The sequence below is a fragment of the Orcinus orca genome, chromosome 11, assembly GCF_937001465.1.
Source record: "Orcinus orca chromosome 11, mOrcOrc1.1, whole genome shotgun sequence".
NCBI lineage: Eukaryota > Metazoa > Chordata > Mammalia > Artiodactyla > Delphinidae > Orcinus > Orcinus orca.
Window position 1 is genome coordinate 95,951,575 of NC_064569.1, and position 26,106 is coordinate 95,977,680.

General features: G+C 60.7%; 3 protein-coding genes across 6 annotated transcripts in view; 1 reads left to right on the forward strand and 2 right to left on the reverse strand.

The window, feature by feature from the left end:
- SREBF2 (sterol regulatory element binding transcription factor 2) overlaps window positions 1-2,017 on the forward strand; it is a 60,972-nt gene extending 58,955 nt beyond the window's left edge. For both annotated transcript variants that reach the window (XM_004279540.3, XM_033405157.2), the window contains one exon: window positions 206-2,017. In XM_004279540.3, the coding sequence (XP_004279588.2) occupies window positions 206-426 (221 nt within the window). In that variant the 3' untranslated portion in view covers window positions 427-2,017. The remainder of the gene's footprint in view (window positions 1-205) is intronic.
- On the reverse strand, window positions 1,895-16,355 carry SHISA8 (shisa family member 8). Its single transcript, XM_004279541.4, has 4 exons — window positions 9,213-16,355; window positions 6,437-6,570; window positions 5,516-5,662; window positions 1,895-5,140 (listed from the first exon to the last, which is right to left on the reverse strand). Exons 1-4 carry the CDS (start codon window positions 9,734-9,736, stop codon window positions 4,746-4,748), a joined length of 1,200 nt encoding a protein of 399 aa, XP_004279589.1. The 5' UTR covers window positions 9,737-16,355; the 3' UTR covers window positions 1,895-4,745.
- Window positions 16,356-18,350: 1,995 nt separating this feature from the next.
- On the reverse strand, window positions 18,351-20,354 carry TNFRSF13C (TNF receptor superfamily member 13C). Of its 3 annotated transcripts, none has more exons than XM_033405160.2 (3): window positions 20,158-20,354; window positions 19,568-19,885; window positions 18,351-19,038 (listed from the first exon to the last, which is right to left on the reverse strand). In XM_033405160.2, the coding sequence occupies exons 1-3, from the start codon at window positions 20,306-20,308 to the stop codon at window positions 18,857-18,859; spliced, it is 651 nt and encodes a 216-aa protein (XP_033261051.1). In that variant the 5' UTR covers window positions 20,309-20,354; the 3' UTR covers window positions 18,351-18,856. The 3 variants fall into 3 exon arrangements, with proteins under 3 accessions (XP_033261051.1, XP_033261052.1, XP_012392072.1); XM_033405161.2 differs by having other exon boundaries at window positions 19,568-19,804; window positions 20,158-20,353; XM_012536618.3 differs by having other exon boundaries at window positions 19,568-19,807; window positions 20,158-20,353.
- Window positions 20,355-26,106: the final 5,752 nt, after the last annotated feature.

Here is a 26,106-nt window from a genome sequence, read left to right on the forward strand (position 1 = left end):
GGGCCACACCTCGGCCCCACCTCGGAGTAATAGCCTGTGGCACCTCGGGTTCAGCTCATCTCTGTGAACTAGGCAGGGCACTGGAACCGCCCTCACTTGAGGGGTGTGAGGATTAAATAAACCAGCTCACACCGAGCCCTGGGAACAGCGCCTGCGTCCTGGCGGGCTCTTATCTCAGCGAGTGCGTGTCTCATCGTTCCCACAGGAGAGGCGGACGCCTGGCCTGGCCAGCGAGAGCGGGCCACCGCCATCCTGCTGGCCTGCCGCCACCTGCCCCTCTCCTTCCTCTCCTCGCCGGGCCAGCGGGCGGTGCTGCTGGCCGAGGCCGCCCGCACCCTGGAGAAGGTGGGCGACCGGCGCTCGTGCAGCGACTGCCAGCAGATGATTGTCAAGCTGGGGGGCGGCACTGCCATCGCCGCCTCCTGACCCCCGGCTCTGCCCACCTCGGCCACCACTTCCCTCTGTCTCTCAGTCTCTCTCTCCCTCCTCCCTCTGTCTGTGTTCCTCTCCCTCCTCCTCTGCCTCCCAGTCTCCCTCCTCCCTCTGGGAGCTGTGGGATGAGCCGTGGCTTCTGAGCTGTCACCTGCCAAGGCTTTTGGACCACCTCAGGCTAGTGGGCCCCTTGGGCAGAGCCCCTTAAAGCTGCTGTGGATAGACGCCCACAGTCCAGGCCCCAGTGGGCCTGAGAGAGGAAAGTAAGGGCGGGGCAGGAGTTGGGGGCACCCTGACGTGGAAGCGGCAGGGGGAGCTCCCAAGCTGCCCGGCCCCGCCTCCAGCCCTCCCACACACTCTCCTGTGAACATCTCCCCGCCTTTTCCTGCTTCCTGGTTGTTTATCAGGCTTTCCCTCTGGGGGACTTAGGTCTCTGGGCACCAGAGCGCTTCACCCTTGGCACTGTGCCCAGCACGCCCCCCCTTTTTATACGAATGTTTTTATATCAGTGTGCTTGGGGTTGCCGTGATGCAGGGCTAAGTTGCTGTGGCATCTTTCTTTCTCTCCCTGGGTCTGCGTCCCTTCCCCTGTGCCTAACAAAGCCAGTCCATTGTTTTCTCTTTACCACACAGGAGCCAGGGAAGGAGGGAGCCTAGCCCTTGGGAGGTGGGTGGGAGGTAGGGGGCAGACCTGGGGATGGATGAAATAATGTCGGCATAATTTTTTTAATTTTTTAAAAAATAAACGGTATCTTATTTAAGTGTCCTGTTCCTTCCCACTCCCCCGCCCCCTGGGATGTCAGCCCAACCTTGGGTTAGTCCCAGGGGGTTGGGAAAGATGAAGCCACCCATTAAGGACTGGGGACCAGGGGCCTTCATGGGTTCTCAGCTCCCTGTCACCCCAACTCCTACCTCCATAGTCTGTTTTTATCCCTAATTCTTGACCTGAAAATAAGCCAGGGTGGCAGGGACCAGACCCCAACCCCTCCCCAGTGACAAGCCCCTTTTCAGGGTGGGCACAGTGTTGCCCAAGGTGGGCACTAGGAATGAAGCCCCCTTCCTTGAGGGGGGGCCCCTGGAGGGAAAAGTGGTCCTACTGTTCTGGATCCCTTGGCTTGGTGCCTACCCGGAGGCCATTTCTCCTGGGACCCGAGGGCTGCCTGGTACCCTGGGGCCTGCTGGGAGGCTGAGAGGGGCTGCCCTCCTTCCCTCCCTCCCTGTGCTTCTCACCCACTCAGGCTGGTTGGGGCAGAAAGTGGGCCGGGACCCCAGCACAGATGGGGGTACACAGCAGGGAGGGGCTCCTCTGGCCAAGTGCAGGCTGGAACAGTCAGCTTGGACCTCACCCACTTTTTCTCTCCTGCCCACCCCCCGCCCCCAACTGTAATTTATGGCCCTGGCCCACTGGGTGAGCCAGCCTTTGTGTCATGTGTATATACTGTGCCTTTTCTCATTCTCGTTTAGGGGTGGGGGGGGGGTTGTTTTTTCACTGAACAGGGGGATACACCTATGGCTTCCTTGATGTGGAATCATTCACTGTGTCCTGGATGTAGGTTATTGAATAAACACAGATTGGTACCACCCAGCGTGAGGCGTGTGAGGGTCTGTGGCACGACCACTGTGGTGACTGCATGGCTCGGCCTCCAGTGGGTCAGAACTGAGGATAGCCATTCCCTCTCTGCTGAGAGGCCCCAGGGGCTTCAATCTGATGGACCTTCCTTGCCTGCCCATGCACCTGGCCCCTTCCTCCCAATGCTGGCTGCCTGGCTCACACTCCAGGGCTGGGACAGACCTGGGATAAAAGGGGTATTGGTGTTGCTGGGGTCAGAGGTCACTGTATGCAGGACACAGAGCTGGCTGTTTAGGGGACAGCAGGGTTTTTTGGGATTTGGGATGCTAAGCCCTTCTGTGTTCACCCCTCAGAGAGGAACCTCTCCCCTATTGGGTGGGCTACACCTTGGTTTCCCCGTCTCCCGGGAGGCAGTGAGCTTCTGAGGATGTGGCCTGCAAGTCACATCCAAGTCCAGCTCCTGTACTTGCCAGCTGGGTCCCCTTGCGTGGGGCGGGGAGGGGGGAGGGGGCACGCATCACCTCAGCTTCCACTTCCATGTGTGCAGAATGGGGCTGACAGTCCCTGCATTTGACGAAGTCCCCATAGGCTGTTGGCCAGTTTGAGCGACACAGCACACGTGAAGTGCCAGTTTATGGTGAGGGCCTAGTGAGGCTGGTGAGGGGCCGGACCCCAAGGAGGGCTGGGATGGGGGAGTGCTGGGCCCTGTGGGGAGGCGGGGTCAGCAGTGCCACATCAGGATACGCCTGGGGGCTGAAGTGCATGGTCCATGACCTGGCCCGGCTGAGAAATGGGCCAAGTCCCTTCAGCTCCCGAAGCCACTCCGTTCTCTGAAGGGCAGTCAACAGCAGACCACACCGTCCCACGGGCCAGAGCAGCCCGGGGCAGGGCTGGCAGCTGTAGCTGGTCCTTGTCCACAGTTATTACAGCAGCGTTTTCAGTGGAGGCCTGGCCCCCTGGGATGTAGATCCAGGGCCCTTGGGACTGAGAGTGAACCAAGAGGTCACGCCCACCTCCCAGCATAGCCTAGCCAGGGCCTATGTCACCAGGGTGGGTGGCCATGGGTGGCTGATACGTGCCCAGGAACCCAGTCCTTTTGTGAGTCTGCAGCATCCATGGCTCAGCACCCACCCCCCTCCCCCAGCCGTATCTGTACGGCTGCAGGAGAGTCCCAGGGACAACCCCATCCTGGGTTGAGGGTGTGAGGGCTGCCTTCCCTGTAAGCCATGGGCGTCCTCACTGCAGGCATGAACATGGGCTTTGGGCTCTGTTCTGCCCGCGGGCTTCTGGGCCTTGATTTCCTCAACCGATGGAAGAAACAGCAAGGTGGACCTTCCTATGGGTGAAGAGCTGGTGGGTTTGGGGGCCTCAGGGCAGCCCAGCCAGCAGGAGGAAGGCCTGAGACTCCCTGTACCCTGGGAGCAAGGGCCCCTCTGCCAACACACAACCTTCCCTCTTCCCCCACACCGACTGCTGCTGCCATCCCACCACCAGATTCACAGTGGTTGCAGAATACGGAAGAGTCCTAAACTGGAGTCAGTTGGGTGACCTTGGCAAGTTACTTAGGTCTCAGGACCTCAGTTTCCTCTTCTGAAAAGCCACACACCCATTGGGCTTTTGTGAGGATTAAATGGAAGAAATAGCAGCAAATGGTGGTCACTGTTATTAAAACAGTGTACCGTGTGCCTAGGATACACACGAGGGAAACTTTGTTGAGGTCACACAATGGGGTCACACACATAACCCAGCCCTCAAGCTCCCCATCAGTGCCTGGCACAGACGAACCTGATGTACGCAGGCTGTTGGCAATGCCCTGGGCCATGGCCAGGTGCTGGGAGCCTGCCTGGCAGGAAGGGGGAGAGCTGGCAGTGCCAAGCATGAGTGGGGTAAGCACCCTGGTGGGGGCACCGCCAAGGCTCTGGGTCCAGCATCCCCATCCCTGTTTTCCCCCAGAGCAGCCACCGGGAAGAGGCTCCCCCATCCTGAGTACCAGCTGTCTACTCGGCCCACAGCCCACAGTCATCAGGGGGGTGGCCCTGGGCCAGACTGGCCAAGTGGCCAACAGCCCAGGGGCCGGCCCAGGGCCAGAAAATGTCAATGAGGATCAGCCAGGCTCAGCCAGCTCAAGCTGTAGAGCAGGTGACCGGCTGGAAGGGGCTCACCTCCATTAAGGGGCATGGACCCTCGGGAGCCCACCAGCCCTCTCCCCTGTGCCCAGCCTCAGGATGGCTGGGGCCTAACTGCGCCCTCTCCCGTGGCTCCTACTGGTGTGGACATTAAGCCTGGCATTCAGCCCTGACCACCCTCTCCAGCTACTTCTCCCTGGCTCCCAGAACCCTTGCCCACCAGCTTTCAGGAGCAGTCCTCTGCTCTTGCACATGCTGTGCCCTCTGCTGGCACTGCCGTCTGTCCCGTCAATGACCAGTGCCTCCGCCATCAGTGCCTCGCAGAGCCAAGCTGGGGCTCCTTTATTCTCAGGGTTGGGAGTCACAGAAAAGGGTTTATTTACACAAGGAACCCGGGCCCTAAGGCCCCCAGGACAGAACCACTGGCTTTACCCAAGTGGGCCCAGGAGCCCTGCAGGCTCCGAGGCTCCTAGTCCAGTGTGCAGGCAGAAGGGCTGGCCTTCATGGCCAGCACCCCTCATTCCGGTAGCCTGGGCCCCCCGATCAAGCCCATGGCGAGTCCCCCAGGCAGAAGAGGGCTCCCGGCAGTGCAGTGCCTCAGAACGAGCGGCCCCTTCTTCACACGGTGACCTCGGCTTTGCTGTTGGTGCTCAGGTGCCTGGGTCCGCGGCTGGCGCGGCCATACAGGCCAGGGGGCTGCGGGCTGAAGGCCTCGGGCAGCTTCTCCACGCTGAACTGGCGCCGGGGTGCGTCGCCGGGCCTCCGGGGCGCTGAGGAGGCATGAGCCGCCAGGTGGCCGCGGGGGGCGGGCTGGGCCGGGCGGCCGTCCGTCCAGGCCTTGTAGTGGCCCGATGGGGTGGGGCCGGCGGGGGGCACGTAGCCCGGCGGGGCCCAGGGGCAGGCGTCGAGCAGTGCAGGCAAGTCCTCGGGGGGCCTCCGGGCTCGCGCCGGGAGGGTCGGCGGGGCAGCTTCAGTCGCGGGAAAACGCTGGTAGAAGTCCCGCGGGGAGGCCTCTGCGGGGACAGATGGGCGTGGGCCGGGGGCGTGGTCAGGCTCCGGGGGCGGGGCCTCAGAGCCTCCCGGCTGGGACAGTCCGCAGGGGCTTGGTCTCAGCCCCACCGGGGAGAGGGTAGGACGGGGAAAGACCGCTGGAGACTAGGGCTTCCTAGGCCCGGGGCTCCGGATTCGGCGACGGGGTCCCAGACAGGCGGCCTGATCGGGGTGGGGGGGGGGGGTACGGCCGAGGCGTGGCAGCCTATTGGCGTAGGCGCGATGCGGAAGCTGGGAACTTTAGAACTCGAACTGGGACCCCGAGCCCTGCAGTCTTGGAGCTTGGACACCTCGGGTGCGGTGGGCCCGGCGCTCCGGGCACAAACCTGGCCACTCACCTGCGGCCTTGAGCGCGGCTGCCTTTAGGGTGGCGTACTTGGCGTAGTCCGGCTGCCTCGTCAGGCTGCCGCCGCCCTGCAGCCGCGGGGCGCGCGGGGGGCCCGCTGTCGCCGAAGCCAGGGGCACGTTGATGGGGCGTTTCTTGTCTAGATGGGGGAGGGAGGAGATGAGACTCGGCCCGCTGACCGGAGGTCACCCTGCCCCTGCACTACCACCTCTTCGCAGCCCACTCCCCAGCTACGATTCAATGAGAGCTTGTGAGATGACTTATGAACTTACGCCTTGGAGACTGAGAGCAGAACCTGACTCTTGAAGACAGACTCTCCAGTGCCTAGGACAGGGCCTGGCTCAGAATAACGTGAGTAACAGTGGCCAGCCCTGAGCCGGTGCTCATCTAACAAAAGACTTGCCAGCACGTAACGTTTGAGCCTGGCACTGAGGCCCAGGACCTGCTTCTCCCAGAGATGAAGAGAATATTTGAGGATTGGAACCCATACTGGGGGGAGGGGAGGTGCTGTCAAGCCTGCTTCACCAGCAGGAGTCCAAGAGGGAGGCACCAGCCTGAAGGAAGAGGCCCACAGGAGGCCACAGCCGTGGGCCAGTCGGACCCCAGGGCACTGAGCCAGAGCCTAGAACCAGGCAGATCCCAGAGCCTGAGCTGGGGATCCCCGAATCTAGAACCTTCCTCACAGAGTCCCTGAGGCTGGACGTTGCAGGACCCGTCGAGGGACCCTGGCCAACAAGAGGAGCTGACTAGCTTGCCCACTGCCCACTCACACACCTGCAGAGGCAGGCGGCTCACTTCCATTTGGGAAACAGCTCACAGCCTCAGCACACCCCTTCCCCTGCTCCAGGCCCTCCTCAGACAAGGGCGGCTCTGTGCTGTAGATCAACAAACACCCTCCCGCTAGTCTACTCACCTGTGCTCCTGTGGAGGGAGCCCCGGGGGAGGCCATCGCCCATCTGCACCTGGACACAGCTACCCAGAGGTGGGTCCAGAGGTGGAGGCAGTGGCTCCTGGGGGCCAGGCTGCTTCAGAAGTTCTGTCAGTGTCCTGTGGGGAAAGAGTGGTGACAAGCAGCCCTCCACGCCTCCTCCTTCCCCATCAGCCAGGTCTGGTCTATCAAAGGCCAGCCCCAGCCATCGCTTCTCACTGTGTGGCCCTGGGCAGCTCTTTCAACCCCTCTGGCCTCCCTTCTCTCCTGTGATTGACCTCATACATCCAGTTTCCCCTCCCAGGCACGACCTGTAGCCTCCACATGGCCAGTTCTCAGAGTAGGTCAGGAAACCAATGGGGTCACGTGTAACCAGGGCCACCTTATTTTCCAAAGGCTCCCCTCCTCCCCTTTCTGGAGTCCACTCCCCCAGACCCTCCATGTTGAGCCTCCTCTCCCAACACAAGCTCTGTGAGTGTATCAGGCTCATGGACTTTGTTTGTGCCATTCCCTCTGGCATCAGTTACTTTCCTCCATCTCCTCCGGGAAAACTCCTACTCATTCTTCAAACCCCACCAGAACCCTTCCTCTACCAGGAAGCCTTTTCTACCTGCCTACCTAACGCCCCTCCTGCAGCAGGGGCTTCTGCTGGGTTCTGGGACAGAGCTGCCAGCACAAGCACGGAGGACAGACAAATGAGGGGAAGGAGGAACCAGGAGATCCTGCAGTGGCAGCCCCGCACCAAAGGCTGTGTGACCTTGGGCAGCCGCCTCCCTGGCTACCAGGACACCCAGCCCCCACCCAGCTGTGACGGAATCCGACTGAGCCTTCCCCACAGACAGCCAGACCCAGCCTTCAGCCCAGCTGCCTTCAGAGCACGGAACCCATGATTTTCTCCTAGCTTGGTCTCTCCCTCCTGGAGCTGGGGCCTCAAATGACTGATTCATGAAGAAGCACACTGGAGGTGGGACACCTGGGGTGGGCGCAGTTTGGCTGCAATGTGGCAGGGTCTGAAAGTCTCCTAGTGCCTGCCTGAGTTGACCTTCATGCCCTGCCCACTCCTCAGCTGCCCACACCTGTGGTCTCATCTCCGAGCAAGCAGTCACCAACCAGCCCTCCCAAACACCTGAGCAATTTTCATGCCTCTGAACCTTTGCAAAAACTTGCTCCAAAGACAGACTCCGACTCCTCATCAAACCCTCTGAGAAGCCTTCCCTGACCACCAACCTCAACACGGCAGAATTAAGGGTGAGACTTGAGGGGAGGGCAGGGGTTCAGAGCATAGCCACACACGAACTCAAATTAGGCTCCAGGTCTCCCCAGATAAGAAGCAGGAGTCAGGGCACACAGGACCCTAAAGCCCAGAGAGAGGAGGGCACTGGCCCGGGCCACACAGCACATCAGGGGTGGTCCAGCTCTTCCTGAAGCATTACTAGACTTGTTTCCCGGTCCCCTGAGGATGAAGTGGGTTCCAGTGAACGAGTCACTAGGCTGCCCTAGCCACCCCCTCTACACCATCATGGCCCTCAGTTCCTGCTGCCCCACTCTGGTCAAGAACAGGCCCTGTCCTCTCCCCCTCCCCCAGCATGAGGCTCCAAGCTCAGGAAGCCCAGGCCGTGCTTCTGAAGCATCCAGGACCCAGGCTGAGAGCCACCACGTTGCACATCACGGATGCAGCACAGTAGCTGAGGCCAGGGTTCCAGGCCCAGCTCTGCCCTACAGCTGTCTGGGAGCTGGTGGCCTAAGTGGTCTGGGGGACAAGGGATGCCATGGAGTGCCAAGGAAGCCCTCTTGCCCTTGAGGTCTAGGAGTGGGGAAGCGTCCACACCTAGCCCACCCAGGCATGGGGGCCTCTCTCCACTGTCACTTCTAAGTACCAGCCTGCCTGTCGTACACATGTCAGCAGCCCACACAGCCAAGGGAGCGGGGACCTGGGTGAGCAAGTGAGGAGGGTGCAGGGCCCAGGATGGGGGTGGCTGGGGGCATGTGAGTGTGTCGGGGGCAGGTGAGGCTTCCAGGGTCAGGACACAGAATCCCAGAGCCCCATCCCAGCTGAGGAAGAGAACCTGGGTCCTGTGGCCCCCACGTCACATGAAACTCAGAACTCAGCTAACACCTGTCCAGGCCTCACCAAAAACGAATCTGTACCCCGCCACATACACACTTCAGGTCCGCTTCTACACAGGGGGATACCCTGACCCTGCCTGGGGGCACTGAGTGGGGTGAGTGGGGAGGCCTTTTAAAAATCCTAGGGAAATAAGGTCAGGCCTGAGTCACAACTATAAGGGGTGGGAGGGGAGGAGGGAGGGAAAAGTGGGGAGAGAGCCAAGAGAGCTATAGAAAGTGTCCCTTCCCCGGGGAACCAAGCCTCCACCCTGCGCTAGTGGGGTTCGGGGGCCCCAGGTCCCCTCCCCTAGGCGCGGATCTTGTGCCCTCGGTCGAGCGACCTGCCTTCCCCGCCCACTCCGGAGGAGGCGGGAGCCTCGGGGGAAGGCGGCCCAGCACCCAGCTCCCGCCGGAAGGTCAAGGGGAGACAGAGCGGTATCAGCTGTCTCCCTCCGTGAAGTGGGGGTGGGGGGCGAGAGAGACCTGGAGACAGAGCAGGGAGGGAAAACCTGGAGGAGGGGGCTGCTGAGAGGACCAGAGTTTCGGAGAAGGGCGGGAAGGATGAGGGATCGCGAGGGGGCGCCCACCTGGCAGGCCACCCGTCCCTGGGCTGGGAGGGGATCCCGGACCCCGGCCCCGGCCGGCGCGCTCTCACCTGGTCACGGTGCGCCGCGCGCGCGGTATGTGCGCCCTCTCCAGGCCCAGGCGCGCCCCGATGCCGGCCAGCACGAACAGGGCGGCGACGCCGCACACCGCGTAGACGACCGTGTGGCTGCGTTCGCGGCCCGGGTCCCGGGGCACCGTGGCGTCGCGGGCACGCGCGGGAGGCCGGCCAGTCTGAACCCAGGCCGGCGTGTCGTAGTTGGAGCAGCGGCTCTGGTCAAGGCGCCGCGGTCCGTCGTGGCAGCAGAAGCGGTAGCCGCACGTGCCGCAGCAGAAGTTGTAGGCGCCCGAGCTGCAGTTGAAGGGCGGGTCCCACTGCCCCATCACGTCGTAGTAGCCGCGGCAGCGGTCGCCCCCGGCCGGGGCCGCCGTGCCGGGCGCCGCCGGCTCCTGCGCCTCGGGGGACCCCGCGCTGCCCGACGGCGGCCGCGCCAGCAGCAGAGCCAGCCCGAGCGCGAGCCCGAGCGCCGGCGGGCCGCGGCCTCCGCGCAGCCCCTGCGCCCAGGCCCGCTCCATCGGGCCCGCGCCTTCGGCTACAGCACCCGGCGCATGGCGGCGCGCCGCGGCTCCCTCCCGCCGCGCTCCGGGCCCGCTCGCCCGCGCCCGCAGGGATCAAGCCCGCCCTGCCGTCCTAGCGCTGGCTCCCGGCGGATACCTCCTCGGTCGTCAGCCTCCTGAGAGGACCCCAGACCCGGGTGGGCTCGCGGGGCCGCGCCTCCGGCGGGCGCGTCCTGCGCCGAGCCTCACCTCGGACCCGAGGCAGCCAGTCCGCGCCCTGGGACTCCTCCCGGGCAGGGCGGCGGGTCCTCGCCTGCGCTCGGTCCCGGCCTCTCCCCGGCCCGGCGGGTGTGCGGGTCTGGGGCCTAGCGGGGGCGGCGGGCCGCCGGACACGGCTGCCTTCCCGCCGCCCGCTCCGCACTGCCCGCGCTCTGGCGGCGGCTCCGGCTCCGCGCGGCCTCGGGCGGGCGGGGGAGGGAGACAGCGGGGGGAAGGGGGGCAGGCGGGAGGGAAGCAGAGCCGAGGGAGGAGCGCGGTCGAGGCGACGGGAGGGAGGGGGCGCGGCAGGGCCCGCACAGCCTGGGTGCCCCACCAGGGACCCTCCCCGAAGGCCTCCCCCAAACATTCCCCGGAACTGGCGCTCCAGAAGGTTCAGCTCAAGGCTCTCGGAACTGTTACTTCGGACATTACGCCCGCCGCGGGAGCGCTTCGGTTCACAGGTGCGGGGACTGAAGGGACCCAGCAGCCCCAGAGAGTCGCTGCTGCCCACCCGCCTTCCTTCCCGTCTCCTCCATCGGTTCCGATCGAGACAGGTGTGACTTGAGGCAGGGAATGTTAAGTGGGAAGGAAACGCCCAGCAGAGCCGCAGCAGAGGGCCAAGTATGGGTCCCCTCCGCGCCACCTAGGGAGGAGCTTTAACCCCGGGGCGCACACCCTGGTCCAAGAACTTCTCAGTCACCGGGCTGGGGTCCTGGGGTGACCCCACGCCTATGGGCGATGGACCTGGCCTGGTCGGCGCCCTCCTGGGATCTCTCCGCCACCCCAGGTGTGAAAGGGAGGAGATTGGTTTAGCCCCTGCCTTGTATGAGGACAGCAGGGCGTCGCCTGGGGGCAGAGCCATGGGCAGATCCTTTGCCCGGGTCCCCACAGGATGCTCAGGTCCTTTCTCAAGCCCGGGGGAAGAGGGTGAAGGGCAGGTATGGAACCTACTCGGAGCACTACTCGGCTGTGTTTTTTTTATTTTTATTTTTTTTTTATTTTGCGGTACGCGGGCCTCTCACCGTTGTGGCCTCTCCCGTTGCGGAGCACAGGCTCCGGACGCACAGGCCCAGCGGCCATGGCTCACGGGCCCAGCCGCTCCGCGGCATGTGGGATCTTCCCGGACCGGGGCACGAACCCGTGTCCCCTGCATCGGCAGGCGGACTCTCAACCACTGCGCCACCAGGGAAGCCCTCGGCTGTGTTTTTGAAGTTAGTTTTAATTGGAGAATATGACCCGATCCCAGGTGCTTTGCTTTTCTCTGCCTGTTTCTCATTTTAACATCAAAAACTGCCCGTTCTGGGGTCAGGGATCAATACGGGGCCTCCCACTGTCTAGATGGGAGCGTCAGGAGGGCAAGGGCTGCATGGACCACTTCCCCGATGTTCCCACACAGGGCAGGCCTCTGCCGTATTTGCTGAATGAATGAAATGACTCTAGTCTCTAGTTTCAGATAAAGAATTTGGGCTCCTAGGGCCCTTCCTGCTCCCCCTTGCATCCTCTCTTCACTCAGCAACTGGGATCAGCTTATAAAAATGGAGGAGGTGGAGGGAGGAAGAGGGAGAAGGATTTACATTTAAAGGAGGATCAGGTTTTCTGCTGATGAGATGAGGGGCTGACAGGCTAATTTCAGGGCTAAAACGGGAAGGCAGGTGACCTCCCTATAATGCCCTCCCCCATCAGGGTGATTCCTTGTGCCCTGGCCAGAGACAGCCTGCTCCTCCCCCCTCCCCCCACAAACACGCCCAGCCCGGAGGACCCTACCCCATTAAAAGACTTTATTACCATTTTAGAGAAAAAAGAAACTAGATGAGCAAAGGGATAAAATGAAATTGCCTTAATCCCATCACCGGGGACAACTGAGGCTTTACATACTGTTTTGTAACTGGTTTTTAGTTTGCTTTTTGCTGTCAAACTTTCAGATTATTATTCTGTTTATTTATATATTATAACTGTATTTTCTGGTGCATCCTTTTCTGCTCCCTTAGCTGGTGTTCCTAGACATGGGAACCACGGCACAAACTGTCCAGTCTGTATCAGTGCCCCCGTCACACGCTGCCAAGCAGTCCTCTGTGTTACTGGGTCTTGGAAGGTGACTGCTTCTCCCCACTTTCCCACCCTATTGCTGGGCACTAGGTTTAGAGAGGCTTGTCGCTGCCCCCTGGGACTGTGGCTTCTTCCCAGGTAGGATCACCCTACTGGGCCCAGAACAAGTCTTCCAATGCTTTCCTCCCTGGGCCCCTCTCTTGCCCCCACTGTCCTGGCATCATTGGGTGCTCTGCTCAGCTTCCACCCCAAGTTGACTGCAGTCAGGAGATATATATATATATATCCATTTATCCAATGAAGGAGCTGGCTTTCAGCTGCCCCCTCCACTGTGCCCCCAAGGGATTGATGTCCAACCTCCAACTCCTCCCCACATCCATCGTCCCCATCTCAGTCTTGTTCAGTGGTCAGCCAGGAACAACAGATGCCCACGTCTACCAGGTCTGTGCCAGGCGCTCCATGCCCTCTCCATGTGAACACATAGCCTTGCAGTGGGGGAAGCAGGAGAGGGCAAATGCAAAGACAGACCACAGCTAACTGGCTGAGCCCTGGGGTCTGGCCATTCATTCAGCTGACACTGTCCCCCAGGTGCCCAGCCATGTGCTGGGCAAGGGGATCTAGAGAGGGAGCAGTCCAGCTAAGGGGGGATCCCTTTGCCCAGGCTGCCCTCCCTGGACCCTGGGGTCTCTCTCCAAAGCAAGGCACCAGAGCACCAGCCCCTCATCTCCACTGCCCGCCGTCCCCAAGCCTGTGTCACCAAAAATCATCCATTGATCCAGGCTTAAAATAACCCCTGGCATCTGCAGTGAGCCCCATGTGGCGGGCAGAGGAGCCGTGTCTCTGTTCATGAAGGGAACCCTCCCCACCCCCAGCTCCGAAAGCTGGAGTGTGCAGGTGTCTGAGTGTGCTCACGAATGTGAGTGAGAGTGTGCATGTCTGGTGCTGGCACAGCTATGAGAGCCTTCCCCGCACATGTGTGTGTCAGTGTGGATATGCCTCTGCCTATGTGTTCTTCCCTCACTGTTGAGTTCTCGCCTGGTGTCCAGCTCTGGCTCAGGGTCCTGAGAGGAGAGGTTGTGGACATTAAGGTAAACCTGTCCTGGGCCTCAGTGTCCTGATTTTAGGTGGTAGGTCACCAGTCTGCCCAGCCCTCCTAGAGAGAAACCCAAGACCCAGGGAGAAGAAATGACTTGCTGTGACCGGCACACAGCCTGGAAGGGCTGGGGTATGGCCTGGAACCTGCCCTGTGAGCCCCAAACCTACCTTCTGGCCAGTTTAGTACAAACAGAGAGAGCAGCTGGAGGACCCCAGCCCAGAGGCCAGGCAGGTGTTCCTACCCCCAGTAGCAGCACACCCAGTGCCTGACTAACGCCTGACACGACAGCTCCTCCATAAGCCCCCAGGCCTTCCAACAGGTTGTTTCTTCCTGGAAGGCCTTTCCAGCCCCTCACACTGAGAGCTCCTGTTTATTCTTCATTTTGGAACCAGACTATTGTGGGTTAGAATTCCTGCTCTAGTAAGACCAGTCGACCTTTCTAGGCCTCAGTTTTCTCATCTGCAAGATGGGCTGCTAGCTCCTCTTTGGCAGGGCTGCAGGAAGAAGCCAATGGGTCCCTGGATGAAAAACATCCAGGAACATGCAGCCTTATGGGAGCCCCCGCCACAGCGGTGCTGAGAAGATTGTGATGGCCACTGTGGGTGTCGTCCACAAGCCTCAAAGGCCTCATTCCCAAGCCCACCCTGCTTTTGTTTTGTCCACGGTGGAGGGTTACGCAAGAAGCAGAGATTCTAGGGGACTACGTACTCCCTGCTAGTGCAGATGCGAAGCCAGTACCGGGAGCGGGGTCTGGAGGGGAGGGCCTGAGGCTCCGTTGTCTCCATGAGAGGCGGCTCGTGACTCAGGCTCCAGCTGCCTGTGGGAGGGAGGGTACCCCCGGGCTCCTGAGGTTGCGAGGGAGCGGGGGTTCGGGGTGGTGGTGCTGGGAACTGGAGCTCAGCTTCCCTTCTTAATTCCGCATCACCCAGTGAAGGTGCAAATCCGGAGCTGCCCACCAAGACCATAGCACGGGAACAGACCCAGAGAGGACGGTGCTCGGCAGAGGCCGTACAGCGCCTCCACCCGGGACAGGTGCTCCCTGACCCACTAGCCTGCCCATTCCTGGGACACACCTCCGAGGTCAGCTCCGAGCCCGGAGCCGGAGGGCGGGGGACGGAGTGGGGGAGGCCACCTCTCCCCAGAGTCGGGGCCATGCCCTGCATTTGGACCCCTCCTGGCTCGGGCCGCGGTCCTCGGGCCTCGCTTGAGGATGGGGACCCCGCGTGAGCGCGGTGGTCCAGAGTTTAGAGAGGCTACAGTTGGTAGCCTCCGCTCATCCGTGGCCTCCCTTTTTCCCTGCGGGTGGGCCTTGAACCCACCCCTTCTACATGCTCCTGACCCCGCCCCTTTCCTGTTACCTGGAGGCTCGGGGTTCCTCAGCCCCACCTCTCTTGACCCCGCCCTCGCCGCGCCTCTAGCCCTGGCCCCACCCACTCCGTCCCACAGCCCCGCCTTCTGAAGTGCCACCGGTCTCGCTGACCGCAGGAGCTGCCGAGATAGACTTTCACCTGCCCTGGAGTCGCTGGCACCGTCCTAGATCCATGCAGGACGCCCGGGGCTGGTCCTCAGAGTCTCTGCAGCTCAGGGGAGTGAGGAGATGCTCAGAGGCCCGCTGGGCCCCGGGACCCCTGCAGAGTCCCTGGAAAGAGCATGGGCTGGAACACTGGCATGGGTGTCCTCCTGGCTTCTCCTCTCCTCGACTCTCCATGTGACCTTGGGCAGTGGTTCCTACCCCCCAACCCCCCCTTCCCCACCCCCAGGTCAGGATCAGGCAGCTGGGGAGCTGGCTCAGATTGGAGAGAGGTCAAATTTCCGTTCTGGGTGAGGGAGAATTTGGCCTGAGCCACCAACAATAGAGCAAATGGGAATGAGCTCCCACCTTGTGCCCAGAGAAGGGCCAGAGGGGTCTGGTGGCTTCTCGGAGGTGACAGAAAGGGTGAGACCAAATGATGGGGTTGGAGGAGCACTGGGTTCCCTGAAGTGGGTGCCCCTGTGTGCCATGGGGGCAGAATGGCCACAGGGAAGGTTCTGACAGCCTCACCTGGCACTCAGGGGCCACACTGCCCAAGTCTCCAGCCTCTCCTCCTGCCCCCTCTTCTCTGCACCTTTGCACACAGTTCCTTGGGCCAAGAATGCCCTTTCTCTGCTCTGTTCCAGCAGGAAAACTCCACAGAACTCAGGGCATACCTCCTACTCTCCAAAGCACTCTAAATGCTAAATTAGTCACACACACACCCTCCCCGGGACTTCCCCAGTGGCGCAGTGGTTAAGAATCTCCCTGCAGAGGACACGGGTTTGAGCCCTGGTCCAGGAACATCCCACATGACGCAAAACAATTAAGCCCCTGCACCACAACTACTGAGCCTGCGCTCTAGAGCCCGTGAGCCACAACTACTGAGCCCATGTGCCACAACTACTGAAGCCCGCGCGCCTAGAGCCCGTGCTCCACAACAAGAGAAGCCATCGCAATGAGAAGCCTGCGCACTGCAAGGAAGAGTAGCCCTGCTCGCCACAACTAGAGAAAGCCTGCGTGCAGCAACGAAGACCCAACTCAGCCAAAGATAAATAAATAAATAAATAAATAAATTTATATATATATATAAAAAATTAGTCACTCCCGCGCTTGGGGCATTCCCTGGCTCTGGCAGGGATCAGGACCCTGTCCTGTCATTGTGTCCCGCTCTGTCTCTCCCACTGGAATAGGACCTAATGGCAGGGTCTGAGGCTGACCTCCTGGCACTGACCAGAATGGTCCTGGCACAAAGCAGGCGTGCTGGCATCTGGTGTGATCAACGGTGCAGTAAATAGATGAGCGATGGGAGTGGTAACTCCTGAGACCAGAGCCTCAGGCTCTGAAACTCACTGGGAAACTCACTTCCCAGAGGGAATTTCTAAGGGTTGGGGGCCCTGGGCAGAAAGGTGTCTTTATTCCAGGGAAGGAAGGAAGTAGAGGCACTTCTGAGGTGGAGACCATACTTTCCACATGACCTCTTTAATCTTGGACAACTGGTTGGTCCTCAGGCTCCGTTTTGAATATGGGAGATAGGCCCAAAGAGATGCAGCAGCGTCTAAAGGCAAGGGGGCCATCCTTGCCGAGACAGAGGGAGGTTAGGGGTCAGGTCCTTCCTCCCTGGCCTCACCAGCTGGGCCTCCCCACCCCCAGCCTGAGCCGGGAGCTAGGGCTGCCAGGGCAGGAAGTGAGACGTGCCTGCAGGAAGCCCCAGGAGGAACTGAGACTTCAGCCAACCCCGCACCCACCCCCCCGTGGGGCCCTGGGGACCTCCGGGACACCTGACCCTCCATCAGGAAAAACTGTCCAGAAACAGGCTAGTGGGAGGCGGGCTACTTCCCTCAGTTCCCATCCCAACAAGCAGCTCTCCCAGTCTATCGTGGATCCCTCTTACTGCAGAAAGAGACCAGCTGGGGAGGGAAATCTTTGAGTAGTGATAGAAACAAGGAGTAAAGCCTGGGATCAACGCCTGGAGTCTGCTGCTCCCCAGCAGAGCACCTGGGCCAGGGTACTTCTGGACAGGTAGGCGCCCGGGTGGAGCCGAGCTCCACCGCTGCTTATTGTATCTTGGGCCAGATCCCTTCACCTCTCTGGGCCTCTTCTTCCCTACCTGCAAAATGCGCCATATCATCCTGCTCACGGACATGAACGGGTCCAGATTTTCAGGAAAGCAATTTGACCAACAGGGGTCTTAAAAAAGGTCAAGGCCTTTTTAAAGCAATGACTCTCCTTCTGGGAAAGAGACTCAGTTTCCTTATCTGTAAAATGGGGGTGGGGGAGTGAGGATCCTCCACGTTGCCTTCCCAGTCCTACTCGGAGGGCCACAGGCCACGAGGACAACTTTGCGTCCAACCCCCCACCACCATTTTTCAGAAAAGGAAACTGAGACTGGACTAGGGGTTCACTGGGGACACGGTGGTGCCAGAGGTTTGCGTGTCTGGACCCCAGGGGTGTTCACCCACTTGTTTCGCCTCCAGGGCCCACCCTCTGGCTGTGGTAGAAAAGGTGGCGTGAGACGGATGGCCGAGAACAGCTCAGACCCCCCGAATCCTGAGATGGAGGGAAGTGGAAAGCTGGACCCGTTCTGGGCCTGCTCCCCACCCTCCTGCCTGTGCCCGCACACTGACCTCACCTCAGCCACCTGGTGGCCTGGGGGCGGGGAGGGGGCATCTGAGATGGGTTTGGGAGGGAGAGGAAGAGGCTTAGATGTAGTAGTCCAGGTTCTGGGGCTCCAACTACTGCTGGCCGCTGACTATCTTCTGAGCTGGGAAAGGGGTGGGCAGGAAAGGCAGGTGTCTGCTGGGCAGCTTTGATGGGCAGAAAGCAACTGATGCATGGAACAGAACACGGCCAAGATGGGAATTCCCTGGCGGTCCAGTGGTTAGAACTCCTAGCTCTCACTGCCGAAGGCCTGGGTTCAATCCCTGGTCAGGGAACTAAGATCTCATAAGCTGCGCAGCATGGCAAAGGAAAAAAAAAAAAAGGAACATGGTCAAGAACCTACAAGTGGGACAAAATGGTACTCAGAATCCCATCTGCTGATTCCCAGTCCATCGTGCCTTCCCAGGGTGCTAAGCTGTGACAAATTCCAAGGACACTGTCCAGGGTGGAGTCCAGGCCAGGAGGTTCTAACCCTGTGTCCCTGTGCAGGAGGATCGGCAGGAAAGTCAGTGGCTGACTGAGTGCACAGGATGGTCCAGAACTGGAAGAGATGGTCTCAGCTCCAGGCCCCAGAGCAAGGGGCACCACTGTCAGAGGAACAGTTCCACTGGAATGGTGGGTGACCATAGGGGGCTGGCACAGAGTGGCCAAGTGACCCAAGCACTTGAGGAGGACAGGCCACAAAGAGAAGGACACTCAAGGGACATCAGGTCCAGCTGGTTCAAGGCCAGAGGCCTGCCCTGGCCTCCTAACAAGGAGCCTCTTGCAGGTCCTGGGCCCTGCCCTGTGTACAGCCCAGTGTGCCCTGGAGGCAGCTGGGATTCCAGGTGGTCTCTGATGGAGATGCCTGTCAGTGTGCCTTCAGTGTGAATCTGCAGTCCAGCTCCAGAGGCTGTAGACTTCCTCCCAAGGGAAGAGAGGGCTTCCTCCCAAGGGAAGGGAGGGCTACAGCCTGGGGCTCTGCAAGCTGCCACCAGGGTGAAAATGGCATCATAGGTCCTAGCAGATTGGGCCAAGCTCAGGGGTGACCCTAGGATACAGATACCAAAGAATCAGCACAATTCAGGCTATTTCTTAAAATCATCTTGTACTCAATCCCAAAGAAAACAGGTCAGTTGGTTACCCATTGCTTCCATTTGTATCAGTTTAAAAGCAGGACAGCTCTGAGAGCAAGTATTAAAAAAATACAACACCCAGCTACAAATTAAGCATCCTCCCACTCGATAATTTTCCTAGATTCATTCTGGTTTCTGGTGGCTTCCCCATGCTTAAAAAAACCTCCTAGTCAGAGTACCCCAACCACTCGAAAGCACAGAGCTCAGCCACGACCTTTGAGGGCTGCCATAGATGGTATGATTTTAAGCCAAATGCTAACATGCCATACGATGCCATGCAGTCTGAACCCTGTGGTCTGCGGTGCCTGTGGTTCTGCAGGGTTAGCCGGGGAGCAGCATGGTTCCCAGAAAAGGGATGGGTGAGAACTGGGGTGAAGAACCGAATTCAATCTCTAAGCCCCTGGCTGATGGCCCGCAGGGAGGGCAGGGACCACCTCCTGCCCCCTCCGTCGCTATGGTTGCTCCGGGCCGGCCGTCTTAGTGGTCACCAGCTCAGTGGAACCCAGCTCTGTGGCTGGCACAGGTACGCTGTGGGCAGGTGGGGTGGTAGCTGGGTCTTCACTGGGCGGAAGCCAGATGGGAGCTGTGGCATCCAGGGTTCCCAGGGAGAGGACGTTGTCACCGTCCAGGGGCTCTGGGGAGGTGGCAGGGGAATGCAGGGTCAGGATTGGGTCACAGCCTTCCCCCATCCCTGTTCCGGAAGCCTCCCTGGAGGAACAGCCCTCTGACTTATGAGAGAGAAGTCAGTTGATGAAGCCCCACTGGCGGGACTTGGGAGGGTGGCACATGATCGGCCCTCAGGACAGGAAGTGCTGAGAGCGCTGGCAAAATGGGAGAGGGCGAGGAGGGGTGGGAACCAGTCTGGCTGTCCAGAGAGAGGGCAGGACAGACCCCCTCCCTCGACCGGGCTCTTCCTCACACAAGTCTGGGACGCCAGAGCTGTGTCCCTCGCCTGGACCAGGGTCTGGGACAGGATTATTTCTCCCTGCTCAGCCTGAGACCCTCAGAGCGCACTCTTCGTCCCCTCTGTCTGCATCACCCCCTAAAGCCCTGCCTCTGCTTCAGACCTCCCCCACGCCTTTACCCTGCCCCTGCCCCTCAAGGGCCATGTCTCCCCTCCGACGGCCCCCAGCCCTCTCGGTTCCCCTAGACACGGAACTTACCATCCTGGTCTCTGTCCGGGGCCTCCAGGGCCTCTGGGGCGGCCGCCGCGCCGGGCCGCCGCCGTCGGCGCCTCCAGCTCACCAGGCCCAGCAGGACCAGGGCCAGCGCCAGGCCCAGCAGCGCGGGGGCGCCGAAGAGCAGCGCCGGGAGCGGCAGCGCGGCCTCGGCCGTGGCCCCCGGGCCCACCGACTCCTGCGGCTGCAGCGCCGTCCCGGGCGCCAGACTGCTCGGGCCACCTGCTGGAGGGGACGGGCAGGCAGAGCACGGGGCAGAGGGGAGAGGCGAGCGGGGAGGGGGAGGGTCGGAGGGAGGCGAGGCTGGGCCGCGGAGGGGAGGGACAGCCGGACGGGGCAGGGCAGGGGGAGGGGGAGAGAGGGGGCCATGAGGGCCACGCGGCGATGGCTGGTCCCCATCCAGGCCCCAGCCCACAGGCCCCCCTCCTCGCCCGTTAACGCGATGCCCCTCGACGTCCTGGGACAGGTGGGGGTCATGCCTGCGACTCTGGTAGGGCGGGGTCCTCCTGGCAGAACCCTCCCTCCCCTTTCAGGGCTGCCCTGCGTGCCGTCCATCAGCGCGGCTCAACTCTTACCCGGTCTAGGCTCTGTCGTCCGGAGGAGACTGCAGGCCACGCATTTGCGAACCAGTGGGTCGAAGCACTGGGCCTGCAGGCACTGCGGGGTGGCCGGCATGTCTCTGCCCCTCAGGCCCCTCGCCCCTCGCCTCATGCTGCCGAAGCCCATGCCTGTCTGCCTACCCCGCTGGGGCTGAGTCTGGCCTCTGCTGCCCCATGGAGAGGAAACCGGGCGGGGCCACGACCCACCCCGCCCTCCTGCCTGCTGGGGTGGGACCAGGTGGGGCCACTCTTAGCCAGGGCCCCAGCACCCCAGACCTTCTATCTGTGGTTTCTCCATTCAACCATCACCTCCAGACAACCACTGGGCGGGCCCTCTGCTGGGCACTGAGATGAGGCTGGGGCTCAAACCAGGGCCTGCTCTTGGGGAGCAGAGGATGGGCCCCTTAATCGGGACACAGACCTCTGGGTGGCCTCCTCTGTCCTGCTTCCCAAGGCCAGCCCAGAGTCCTAGACCATGCTCACCAGGCATCTCCCCCCCCACCTGCCTCCTCCGGGGAGCCCTCCTGTCCTTCTCAGGCAGAGCTGCTCAGTTCATCAAACACATCCTGAGTGGCCATACTGTACCAGGCCCCAGACGACTCCCACACTGGAGGTGGTGATGGGGGAGACAATGCCTCACGGCAGCGGCATCAATGAAGATGATCACCACGGAGGGGACAGGAAAGCTTTGTGGAGATGATGAGAACGTGTTTACTGGTGGAGTGAGGTCTAGGGGAGCGCCCAGTGTGAGCAAGGGCCTAAATATGAAGGCCAGGGAGTACTGGGACCAGAGGCCCTTGACTGAGAGAAGCTGGGACTCCGGCTGGAAAGGCACTGGGGAGCCATGAAGGGCTTTAAGCAAGGCGTGTCATAGTCAGATTTGCCTGACTATGGTTAGCGAGGAACCACTGGCTGGAGTAGAGAGCACAGACGGGGTAGGTTCAGGGACAGCTCGGTCTCCAGCTCCTAAGCAGGAGGGACACTCAGATTCACGGATGAACAGACAGACGAATAGACCAAGGCCCAGTAGGCAGGAGGCAGCTCACCCACCCGACTCCTTTTTCTCAGGGCTGTGTGTGTCCAGGCTTTCTCGCCTCTGTGTCTCACCGAGGCCCCTCCTGTCTGTCTCTACTCCCTGGTGTTTGGGGCAGACCCACCTGTCTCTCACCTGTGTCTCTCAGACTGAGTCTCAGACAGACACACAAGCCCCCTCGACCTTCCTGGACATATGCTGCCCCCTCCCTGGGGGCAGGGGCTGGCAGAGAGCCTCAGCATGGAGCACGGACTTAGAGCCTCATGGTGGGCCATACCAGACCCCTAAGCAGTCAGGGCTGGAGGTGCACAGAGGAAAGAGTAACTGTCCCGGGGGCAGGGAGGGGGCTTAGGGGTAGGAGTAGATCTTTAGCCGTTCAAGGGGGAGGGAAACCTTCCAGGCAGAGAGAGGGGATGGGCAAGGGCAGAAGCACAGAGAGGGGCAAGGGGAAGCTTGCTCTGGGAACAGGCATGGCCACTGCCTCAGGGGGAGGCTGCAGATGGGCAGGGCCAGGCCTCAAGCCGCAGGCCTGGGGCAGTGAGGGGCCCCAGGAGGTGTCTGAGTGGGGGAGAGATTCTCTGAGCTGTGCCTTAGAAGGGACCCTCTCCCCGGCTGCTGTGGAGTCGGAGACTGGACAAAGTAAGCAGAGCTGGCACCATAGCCTAGGGCCAGGGGACAAGCCAGCAGCTGTTGAGGAGGAAAGAGGGATGCCATGGAGTGAGGGGAGCAAGGCCGGCCCCCAGGTTTCTGGCTCCGGGGACCCTAGGACTCACACAGAACCCTGAGTTGGCCGGCCTTGGGGAGCCCTGGCCCACTGCCTCTCCGTCCCCTACCTACGGGCCAGCAACTCCGTGGCAGGAAGGTGTGGGCGGTGGGGCAACTGCAAAGGAGAAGTGGGTCTGGGGTGGTGGGTGTGGGTGTGAGAGTGGGTGTGTGGTGAGGGGGTGGGGAGCCCAGAGCTGGAGAGGAGTCAGGGCAGGGAAGGCCCTCCTATGGGGCAGAGGGGCGGCGCTGAGGCTGGAAGACTGCGCCCCAATCCCCGCCCCATCGCCATCGCTACGGAAGCTGTTATTACCTGTTACCCCAGGGCCCTGACTTGCATCAGGCATCTCTTTTAGCCCCAGTGGAGGGGGCTGGGTGTCGGGAGCCTGGAGGGGGAACCTACTCCTGGGTGAGGGTGGAGCCAGGTCTGGGATCATTTACTTGAGCCATCACTGCAGGGGCTGCCCCGGCCTCTGTCTCATCTCACCGTGGCTGCTCTGACTCTGGGGGAGAGTTGTGGTGCTGCTGGTCGTGGACCCTGGCGCAGGCCACCTTGAGGGAGAAGCGGAGACACTCAAAGGTTTGACACAAAGGTTTCCTGGGTGCCTCCCATGTGCCTGAACAGCCAGGCGCTGAGGACGGAGCAGACAACGGGACACGTGTCGATGGAGCGTGCGGGCACCTGGCTCAGAACAAACCTTTTCACTTGCGCCTCCTAAACAGGGAAGCGGGAGGCCTCGAATCTCTGGACGACTTAGGAGTTGTTAAGAAGAGAAATTTCACCATCAGACCAACGTAGTAAAAAGTTATTCCTCAACGTATTCTTTTTTTTTTTTTCTCACATAGCTCTTAAGTCAATTAATTTTTAAAATTCGTCTTCTACGTCACTTTTTAACTATGAGATGTGAGCAAGAGAGAAGAGTTAAACTTTCTAAAAATCAACGTGGTTCAAGCAAAGTTCCCTTGTTCTTTCGATAGTTTTTACTTTAAATAATTTGGTATCATCACCTCAATGCATGTTGAAGCAGAAAACGAGGGACTTTGTTGCTGAAAAACCCTTCGGATGGAATCTATCGTGTTCTCAAGTTTTCATTCAATGATGAGTTTCTTTAAAAAGACGATTAATTTGAGTCTGTCAGGGAAAAGGGAGTCTCCCTTGATCTGTATCCCTGAAATGCCCCCCCAAACACCCTCCCCATGGTTCTGACACAGGTGTTATCATCATGAAAGTATTTCAGATGGGGAAATAAGGGCTCTGAGGGGCAAAGGGATGACCCAGCACGTTTGAGGTGGCCTGGGTGGGGTCTGTGTCCAGCCGACTACGAAGTGTGGCCTGTGCCTTTCGTGCCTCAAGGACAGGACTGGGGAAGTGAGGGAACTCTGCCTGTTGGACAAGCTCAGTGTCATGGTGGGGGCAGTCCCCAGGGGCAGAGAGACCCAGCCCCCCAGATCTGGATGTGAAAGTGCTCTGAGACCCGGGATGCGTGTATTCTGTACTTAAAAATTAGTTTTATTTGTCATTTTGTGAGTAATATCTGAACACAGTCTCATGAAAAAACCCTCAAACAATACAGAAGCCTATGAGTAAGAAGGGGCATTTCCCTGCTGCCCCCAGAGGGAGTCTGTTTTCAGTTTGGAGCCTTTCATCCCAGTCTGATTTTTACGCCTTTAAATTCTCGTGTACGTGCATAGAGGAAACCAGGTCTTGTGTTTCATAGAGGGGCCACGTGGTGTGGATGGTTCTGTTGGCCTTTCCCATCCCTGGGCCCGTCCTGAGCGCTGTGCTGGCTCTCTTGCTCCATCTTTTGTTCTTTTCTTGGATGGACCCAGGCCCTTGGCGGTGAGACCGCAGAGCCCTAACCACTGGACTGTCAGGGAAGTCCCGCTCGCTCCGTCTTACTTTGTCACAGTGGCTGGAGCCCCCAGAGTAGTGATTCCCTTTGCCTTTCTCATGTATTAGCTCTGACATACAGCACACTGCCAGAAAGTGCCCCTCACCGGGGAGTGGGAAGGATGCGATGTTGGGCCTCTGGACACTGGGAGAGGGTGGGAGAGGCAGGGAGATCAGTACAAAGTCCTGGTGAGGCCAGAGAGACCCCGGGGCCCCTCTCCCCCTGAACCCGTTATACAAGGGCAGGTCATGCCTGTCCATGAAGCAGTTAGAAAATCCTTGCCCAGGCTCTTCCAGGCCCTCTCTGTCTAGCCTCAAGCCCCCAGCCTCCCTGCACACAAACACACACACACGCGCACACACGCAGTCCAGGGGTTCCTGGCCAGAGCAGCCCCGGCAGTTCTCTCAGCCTGGCCCTAGGCTGGGGGACGTGGGCCCTCCATGGGAGGTCAGAAAGGAGACCCGGCCCTTTAGCCTCACGGCCACAGGGAAGAGAGTCCCCACCTCCTGGGGCCAGGCCTGCAGGTGTGTAAGGTGGACAGAGGCAGTGAGGCTGGGTGGGGGGGAGAGGAGCAGGGAACTCCCCAGCGGTCATCCCTCCACAGGCACCATTCGGGGCACCACACAGGAGGGACAAGGCCGCTGGTTCGGGGCCTCCTGGGGGCTTTTGGCCCCTGTGTGACGCACAGGCCGACTCCGCGTGCAGACACCAGGTACTTACTGAGACCTGCTACAAGTCAGGCACTGTTCTAGGTTCTGGGGAGACAGCAGGGAACCACAGAGACAAAACGCCAACAGTAAAACCATACAGTGGATGAGGAGGTGAGAAGTGCTGGGGAGAAAACTTCAGGACTGAAGGGTGGCAGGGAGGGCCAGAGACTTGGGAAAGGCCCGGTGAGACCTCGGAACAGGGGGACAGAGGTGCGAGTGACCCCGGAAGATGTCTGGGGAGGAGCAGGCAAGGCCCAGGGACCGGCAGCGTGCACGCTCACCACCTGCTTGGCCCTGTGCCCTGTGTGTCACCTGAATCCCTTGCCTCAATCCTGTGGGGGGAGGTGGAATTGTGATTCTTACTTTGCAAAGAACAGAGCAAGCTCAGAAGGAAAAGGGATGAGCCAGGCAGCCCCTCGGCCCCTGAGCTCTCCCACCCCGCCGCTCCCACGATACAACATCTGGGGGTCGATGACACTGGGGGGGTGGGGTCAGGTCTGGCACAGAAGAGGACCAAGTGCTGGGCAACCCCTCTGAGCCTGGCCTGGCAGGGCTGTTATGCAGTCAGACCAAGCCTCCACCAAATGCTAGCTCCCAGAACCCCCCAGGGAAGGCTGCCTCCTGCCCAGGCCAGGGGCCCTGGGCATTGCCCACCCCCTCTCCCTCCCAGAGCCAGTCAGGGACCCCCCGTCCATAGGGTCACACTCAATCAGGACTCACAGATTTGGGATGTGCAGAGCCCACCACACTGTCTCCCTCAGCCTCTCCAAGTGTCTGTGAGAAGTCCTTTCACAATGATTCTCTGCATAGCCCCAGGGGAGACTGACGGATGGCAGGCTGGGGTGGGGGCAGTGTTTCAGTCAGCAGGCACCTTCTGGAAAGGGTCCCTTTGTGCTGGCCTGGCACCAGGTGTGAGGGGGCCTTGACCTCAAGAACCTCCTGCGCTCACCTTGCCCACCACATCCCTGCACCCAACCACCCAACCCTCGGGGCCACCGTCTGTGGAGGGCTGGAGGGTGAGCATGCGGCAGCTGCGGTGTCAGGCACTTGAGTTTCTCTGAGCTCAGGAGAACCTCAGCAGGCCGTGGGGCTCAGGGATGGGAAGTAAGCCACCCCAGGTCACACTGCAGGTTGGCCGCAGACCCCAAGTCAATGGGACTCAGAGGCCAGGTCCTTTCCCACTGCATCACTTCCTCTCTGTGGCCAGGCTGCCCCTGCCTCTGCTCGCTGAGGGGTGGAGACACAGGTGCCATGCTGCGGAGCCCCCTCCCTGCAGGGAGGCCCTGCCTCCTGGGCAGACCCGGGCCTGAATGCTTGGGTCTGGGCTGCCTCCTACGGAGAATGTGAGCTCCTTGGGCCTGGGCTCCAGGGCTGCCCACAACCAGGTGGCCTGAGGACACAAAAGAACCTGTGACCCTGAACAAGCCCAGCCCCTCTGACAGCCTGGATGCCTCATCCACACGGCGGGGGCCCAAACGTCTCACTCCCTCCTCTGTGCTCTCAGAGAGCCTGGACCAGGCAGCTCCCA

Excerpts from the sequence above, each read along its gene's own strand:
- SHISA8 (XM_004279541.4), bottom strand. The coding sequence starts at position 9,736 with ATGGAGCGGGCCTGGGCGCAGGGGCTGCGCGGAGGCCGCGGCCCGCCG. Across the intron at positions 6,571-9,212 it reads GCGCGGCGCACCGTGACCAG|GACACTGACAGAACTTCTGA; the intron begins GTGAGAGCGCGC and ends CTTTCCCCACAG. Across the intron at positions 5,663-6,436 it reads CTCCCTCCACAGGAGCACAG|ACAAGAAACGCCCCATCAAC; the intron begins GTGAGTAGACTA and ends TCCCCCATCTAG.
- TNFRSF13C (XM_033405160.2), bottom strand. The coding sequence starts at position 20,308 with ATGGGCTTCGGCAGCATGAGGCGAGGGGCGAGGGGCCTGAGGGGCAGA. Across the intron at positions 19,886-20,157 it reads GACGACAGAGCCTAGACCGG|CCTCGCCTCCCTCCGACCCT; the intron begins GTAAGAGTTGAG and ends TCCGCGGCCCAG. Across the intron at positions 19,039-19,567 it reads CCCGGACAGAGACCAGGATG|AGCCCCTGGACGGTGACAAC; the intron begins GTAAGTTCCGTG and ends CCACCTCCCCAG.